The sequence below is a fragment of the Theropithecus gelada genome, unplaced genomic scaffold, assembly GCF_003255815.1.
Source record: "Theropithecus gelada isolate Dixy unplaced genomic scaffold, Tgel_1.0 HiC_scaffold_1946, whole genome shotgun sequence".
In the NCBI taxonomy this organism is placed as follows: domain Eukaryota; kingdom Metazoa; phylum Chordata; class Mammalia; order Primates; family Cercopithecidae; genus Theropithecus; species Theropithecus gelada.
The window spans coordinates 1-6,361 of NW_020258383.1; the positions used below are offsets into that span (position 1 = coordinate 1).

At 51.6% G+C, this 6,361-nt stretch overlaps 1 protein-coding gene across 1 annotated transcript; it reads right to left on the minus strand.

Annotated features, from left to right (window-relative positions):
- Positions 1-189: 189 nt before the first annotated feature.
- LOC112617475 (speedy protein E2-like) lies at positions 190-6,265 on the minus strand. Its single transcript, XM_025374243.1, has 5 exons — positions 5,690-6,265; positions 4,500-4,718; positions 2,655-2,873; positions 1,532-1,590; positions 190-279 (listed from the first exon to the last, which is right to left on the minus strand). The coding sequence occupies exons 1-5, from the start codon at positions 5,811-5,813 to the stop codon at positions 190-192; spliced, it is 711 nt and encodes a 236-aa protein (XP_025230028.1). The 5' UTR covers positions 5,814-6,265.
- Positions 6,266-6,361: the final 96 nt, after the last annotated feature.

Genomic DNA, 6,361 nt, shown 5'->3' on the forward strand with positions numbered 1-6,361 from the left:
CAAAAAAAAAAAAAAAAAAAAAAAAAAAAAAAAAGAAACAACACTCTAAGAACAAGATAGTATAATCCTGTCTTTTTTGTACACAGAGTAAAGAGGACAAACAGGTGAAAGGATAAATGAAAGGCTGAATCCCACTTCCCCCTCTGTCCCGGGGCATTGGATATTGATGGATAGGAGGAAGCAAACCACTCACAGAGCCAGGAAGAAATGAATGCGTTGGTATTGCCAGGAGAAGAGGCCGGCCCGGCTAAAATATGCTATGACCATAGCCAGGAGATACTGATGGAGAGAAAGGAACACAGAGAGGGAGAGGTCACATCTTGGAAGAGGAAGATTGTGGAGAGGGGGAATGAGGGTCTGGGGAAGGGCTGCACCTCAAAGAAGGGACCTCAGTGTTGGGGTAGCTGTACTTATTTGGAAATGGCAGGTTGGAGGGATATTCGAAGGTTGGATGCAAATCTGAGAAGCCGGAGGAAGGGTTTTCGGTGATGCTCCCAGGATGGTGGACTCCAGATGGGATCTTTGGAGGGGGTGTGTCTAGGTGGGCTGGTGTCAGGAGGGTCTTTTGTGTGCTGGGCAGAGAACTGTACCAAAGAGCAGAGAGTAGAGGGGCCAGGAGCTCCAGGACTGCAGCCAGACTGTGGCCCAGGGCTCAGATCCCAGAGGACCCGTAGGAGAGATGGGCTGTTCATTCACTTGGCAAGAGACCAGCAGAGTCCTGAGAGAGATGCTGACAAATCATAAAAAGACCAAGAACAGCTGGGAGTAGCGGCTCAAGCCTGTGATGCCAGTACTTTGAGAGGTGGAGACAGGAGGATCACGTGAGCCCAACAGTTCGAGAACAACCTGGGCAACATAGCAAGACTCTGTTTCTACAAAGATTTCAAAAATTCGTTGAGCATGGTGGCATGTGCTAGTCCCAGCTCCTCAGGAGACTAAGTAAAGACGATTGCTTGAGCCCAGGAATTAGAGGCTTCAGTACTCTGTGATCATGCCACTGCACTCCATCCTGGGGAGCAGAGCTAGACTCTCAGAAAAAAAAAAATGTGTGGGTGCCAAGACTCAAGACTGTGGGAGCTGGTCGGGCACAGTGGCTGACGTCTGTAATCTCAGCACTTTGGGAGGCCAAGGTGGGTGGATCACCTGAGGTCAGGTGTTCAGGACCAACCTGACCAACATGGCAAAACCCCGTCTCTACTAAAAACACAAAAATTAGCCAGGCGTGGTGGTTCACGTCTGTAATCCCAGCTGCTTGGAGGCTGAGGCAGGAGAATCACTTGAACTCAGGAGCCGTCGGCTGCAGTGAGTCAAGATCAAGACACTGCCCTCCAGCCTGGGAAACAGAGCAAGACTCTGTCTCTGTCTCTCTCTCTCTCTCTCTCTCTCTCTCACACACACACACACACACACGCACAGACTGTAGGAGCATCTGGTGGGAGGTGGTGGAGGGAGAACTGTGGGTTTGGAAGCGGTGCCCTCCCCCGGGCCGTGCATTAGAACAGGAGCACAGTTACATGGAGAACAACCTTACCTTGTCCGACACCCTCAGATCTTTGTCCCAGGCCAGAAATCTTTTAATGACAGGATCCTCTGTGATTAGAGAACAGATGTCAGCGTGAGAAGCAGGGCAGGGTTTCCGTGGGAGCAGCAGGGCAGCGAGGAGAAGTGTGCCTCCCGGGGGGAAGTCTCAGGATTGTGGCCACGGGTGAGGGGGATGGGAGAGGGGAGAATGACTTTCACTGGGCAAGGGAGAGAGGCTCCTGCTCTGAGACTCCCCTGGGAAGAGGCCGAAGGAGGCCCTGGGTGTGAGAATCTACAGGATGTAGGGCTGGGAATAAGCCAGGACACCCTCCCAGCAGACCCGGAGGGACCGCTGCAGAGTCATAAAGGAATTCCCATCATTTCCTCATGAGACAGTAACATCAGGGTGTGACTATGGCCTTGGTATCCCCCCACTATGGATGGAGACACTTAGGTTTAGAAAAGTTAGTAAGAGACATTGAATTTCAGAGGGCACAGCTGAAACCGCTGTCTTTGTTTATTGATTTTTTCTTTATTAGATTTTTATTTTTTTATTTATTAATTTATTAATAAATAATTTTAATCTCAAATAATAAATAATTTGAGAAAGAGTCTCACTCTGTGGGCCAGGCTGGAGTGCAGTGGCACAATCTCGGCTCACTGCAACCTCTGCCTCCCGGGTTTAAGCAATTCTCCTGTCTCAGCCTCCCGAGTAGCTGGGATTACAGGCATAAGCTACCATGCCCAGCCTTGGTTTTTCTTTTGAGACAGGGTTTTGCTCTGTCACCCAGGCTGGAGTGCAGTGGTGCAGTCATAGCTCATTACATCCTCAAAGTCCTGAGTTCAAGCAATCCTCTTGCCTCAGCCTCCCAACGTGCTGGGATCTCAGGCGTGAGCCACCACGCCTGGCCCGAAACCAAACTTTCTTATCCCACGCGCTGACCTTTAATCAAGTCTAGCTAATCCTCTATCGTCTCCTAAGCGTTCCTCATGAGTGATCACTTCTGAGTCCTCCCAGATGGAGAGCTCACCCACTGGGGGCATATTTTTCCCATTGGAAAAGAGTGGTTATTGGAAGTTTCCTCTTTTTAGAAAGAACAGGATTGGAGGTGCTGTCTGGGGTGTCCTCCTACCAAGCAGCCTGTTGAAGGCCTCGTGGTGCTCGGGGAGCACGGGCGACACTCGCCGTCGCTTCAGCTTCATCTTGAGGCCACACAGCGTCTCCACCATCCAGGTCTCCTCAGGTTCAGGGGAGAGCTCCTTCTCTGGCTCCTCCTCAGACTGGTCCGACCACTCCCTCTTCCTTTTCCAGCAAAGGGACCTACATGAGGGTCTGGGATCTACCCCAAGGACTGAGTAAAGAAACCAGACCGCCATGTAATGCTTCTGCAATTGATCACCTTAGACCCCGACCCCAAACCCCAAAGCACTCTCCATCCTCCCCAGCCTTGCAGACTGCTGGCTTCTCCAAGCCATCTTTCCTTCTGTCAGTCTCCTCTCCTGAGCCCCATGTGCTGCTCCGTCTCCTCCCCATTCTCCCATTTCTCTGTCCTCAGAAGACTTTGTCCTTCCCTGGTCCCTGGCTCTCTGAGTCCCTTCTTTTATTTATTTTTTTTTTGAGACACAGTCTTGCTTTGTGGCCTAGGCTGGAGTGTAGTGGTGCGATCTCGGCTCACTGCAACCTCTGTCTCCCCAGTTCCAGTGATTCTCCTGCCTAAGCCTCCCAAGTAACTGGGATTACAAGTGCCTGCCATAATGCCCAGCTCATTTTTGTACTTCTAGAAGAGACAAGGTTTCAACACGTTGGCCAGGCTGGTCTCAAACTCCTGGCCTCAAGTGATCCACCTGCCTTGGCCTCCCAGAGTGCTGGGATTACAGGTGTGAGCCACTACACCCTGCCTCAGTACCTCCATTCCTCCCACACACCCTCCTCACATGCTCCTTCTGGGCCCTTCCTTCTTCTTCTTCTCTTTTTTTTTTTTTTTTTTTTTTTTTTTAGACAGGTTCTCACTCTATCACCCAGACTGGAGTTCAGGGATGCTATCTTGGCTCAAAGCAACCTCCGCCTCCCGGGTTCAAGTGATTCTCCTGTCTCAGCCTCCCGAGTAGCTGGGATTACAGGCGTGCACCATCACGCCTGGCTAATTTTTGTATTGTTAGTATAAGTGAGGTTTCGCTATATTGGTCTGGTTGGTCTCAAACAACTGACCTCAAGTGATCCACCCATCTCGGCCTCCCAAAGTACTGGGATTACAGGCATGAGCTACCACACCTGGGCTTTGTTTTTCTTTGGACACAGGGTTTTGCTCGGTTACCCAGGCTGGAGTGTAGTGGTACAGTCATAGCTCACTGCAGCCTCAAAGTCCTGAGTTCAAGGAGTCCCCTTGACTCAGCCTCCCAATGTGCTGGTATCTCAGGCGTGAGCCACAGCGCCTGACCTGAAACCAAGCTTTTTTTTTTTTCTTCCTTTTTTTTTTTGAGACGGAGTCTCGCTCTGTCTCCCAGGCTGGAGTGCAGTGGTACGATCTCGGCTCACTGCAAGCTCTGCCTCCCGGGTTCACGCCATTCTCCTGCCTCAGACTCCCGAGTAGCTGGGACTACAGGCGCCCGCCACGAGGCCTGGCTAATTTTTTGTATTTTTAGTAGAGATGGATTTCACCGTGTTAGCCAGGATGGTCTCGATCTCCTGACCTTGTGATCCGTCTGCCTCGGCCTCCCAAAGTGCTGGGATTACAGGCGTGAACCACGGTGCCCAGCTGAAACCAAGCTTTCTTATCCCAAGCGCCCACCTTTATCAAGTCTAGCTAATCCTCTATCGTCTCCTAAGCGTCCCTCATGAGTGATCACTTCTGAGTCCTCCCAGATGGAGAGCTCACCCACTGGGGGCATATTTTTCCCATTGGAAAAGAGTGGTTATTGGAAGTTTCCTCTTTTTTAGAAGAACAGGATTGGAGGTGCTGTCTGGGGTGTCCTCCTACCAAGCTGGCTATTGAAGGCCTTGTGGTGCTCAGGGAGCAAGGGCGACACTCGTCGTTGCTTCAGCTTCATCTTGAGACCACACAGCGTCTCCACCACCCAGGTCTCCTCAGGCTCAGGGGAGAGCGCCTTCTCTGGCTCCTCCTCAGACTGGTCCGACCACTCCCTCTTCCTTTTCCAGCAAAGGGACCTACATGAGGGGCTGGGATCTACCCCAGGGGCTGAGTAAAGAAACCAGACCGCCGTGTAATGCTTCTGCAATTGATCACCTTAGACCCCGACCCCAAACCCCAAAGCACTCTCCATCCTCCCCAGCCTTGCAGACTGCTGGCTTCTCCAAGCCATCTTTCCTTCTGTCTGTCTTATCTGCTGAGCCCCATGTGCCGCTCCTTCTCCTCCCCATTCTTCCGTTTCTCTGTCCTCAGAACACATCCTCATGTTCTTCCCTAGTCCCTGGCTCTCTGAGTCCCTCCTTTTTTTTGTTTCGAGACAGAATCTTGCTTTGTCGCCGAGGCTGGAGTGTAGTGGTGCAATCTCAGCTCACTGCAACATCCATCCCCCGGATTCCGGTTATTCTCCTGCCTTAGCCTCTCTAGTAGCTGGGATTACAGGTGCCTGCCATAATGCCCAGCTCAATTTTGTATTTTTAGTAGAGACGGGGTTTCACCATCTTGGCCAGGCTGATCTCAAACTCCTGGCCTCAAGTGATCCTCCTGCCTTGGCCTCCCAAAGTGCTGGGATTACAGGTGTTAGCCACTGCACCTGGCCTGAGTTTCTCCATTCTTCCCACACACCCTCCTCAGGTTCTCCTTCCTGACCTCTGACCCTTTTTTTTTTTTTTTTTTTTTTTTTTGAGACAGCGTCTCACTCTTTCACACAGACCGGAGTGCAGTAGCGCGATCTCGGCTCACTACAACCTCTTCCTCCCAGGCTCAAGCGATTCTCTTGTCTCAACCTTCCAAGTAGCTGGGATTAGAGGCACGCACCATTACCACCTGGCTAATTTTTGTACTTTTAGTAGAGATGGGGTTTCACCATGTTGGCCAGGCTGGTCTTGAACTCCTGACCTCAGGTGATCTGCCCGCCTTGGCCTCCCAAAGTGTTGGCGTTACAGGCGCGAGCCACCGCACCCAGCTACCTTCCTTCGAGTTAGTCAATCCTGTCCCACCTCTTCTTCCTCCAGTCCCCTCACCTGATGGTCCCGACACTTCATCATCCACCACCTCCTGGAGGGAGTACTCCGAGGTGTTCGGCTGGGGGCTCTCCTCCTTATCCTCGGGGAGCAGGGTCGTGATCTTTCCCAAAATCTGTTCCATCCCACGGAACCTAGTCTCTGTTCTGTCCAAGGCCTTTTTCTGGACTCTGCTAGGAGCCAGAAGAGTGTGTTATGAATTCTCGAGACTGGGAGAAGTCAGGAGTGGCGAACAGCTCTGAGAAGATGCTGTTGTTCACCTCAGCTTCCAGGCGCCGACGGAGTCCGGTCCTCCAATCAGGAAGGTTGGAATCTCTGATGTCATTGGCCATTCCAACCTGGCAACCAGTTTGAAGAAAAACACATGTAACTGCCAGGCTGATCTCTCGTCCCGGAGATGCTGAGTGAATGGTATCTCCTGCCACTGTCCCGATCTCAGACCACTGTCCACAAGCATCTTCAGTGTCTCCGTACCCCTCTGTTCCCTGTCCCAGCAGAGGCTGTGTTCTCTCCACTCAAAGTCTGAAGCATGTTGGGGTCTCCTCTTCTCTGTACATGTCCATTTCAGAGTCCAGTGTGGTGGGAGAGGGAACAGGGTGGGAAAGAACTAGGGTAAGCAGAAACAATGAAACCTTACAAGAGTGAGATGATCATGTACAAGAGATCCCAGGA

Bases quoted from the DNA above. Each gene is read 5' to 3' on its own strand.
- LOC112617475 (XM_025374243.1), bottom strand. From the start codon at position 5,813: ATGGAACAGATTTTGGGAAAGATCACGACCCTGCTCCCCGAGGATAAG. The intron at 2,874-4,499 runs GTAGGAGGACAC...TTCTTTACTCAG, and splicing joins GGCCTTCAATAGCCAGCTTG to TCCTTGGGGTAGATCCCAGA. The intron at 1,591-2,654 runs GTAGGAGGACAC...CTCTAATCACAG, and splicing joins GGCCTTCAACAGGCTGCTTG to AGGATCCTGTCATTAAAAGA.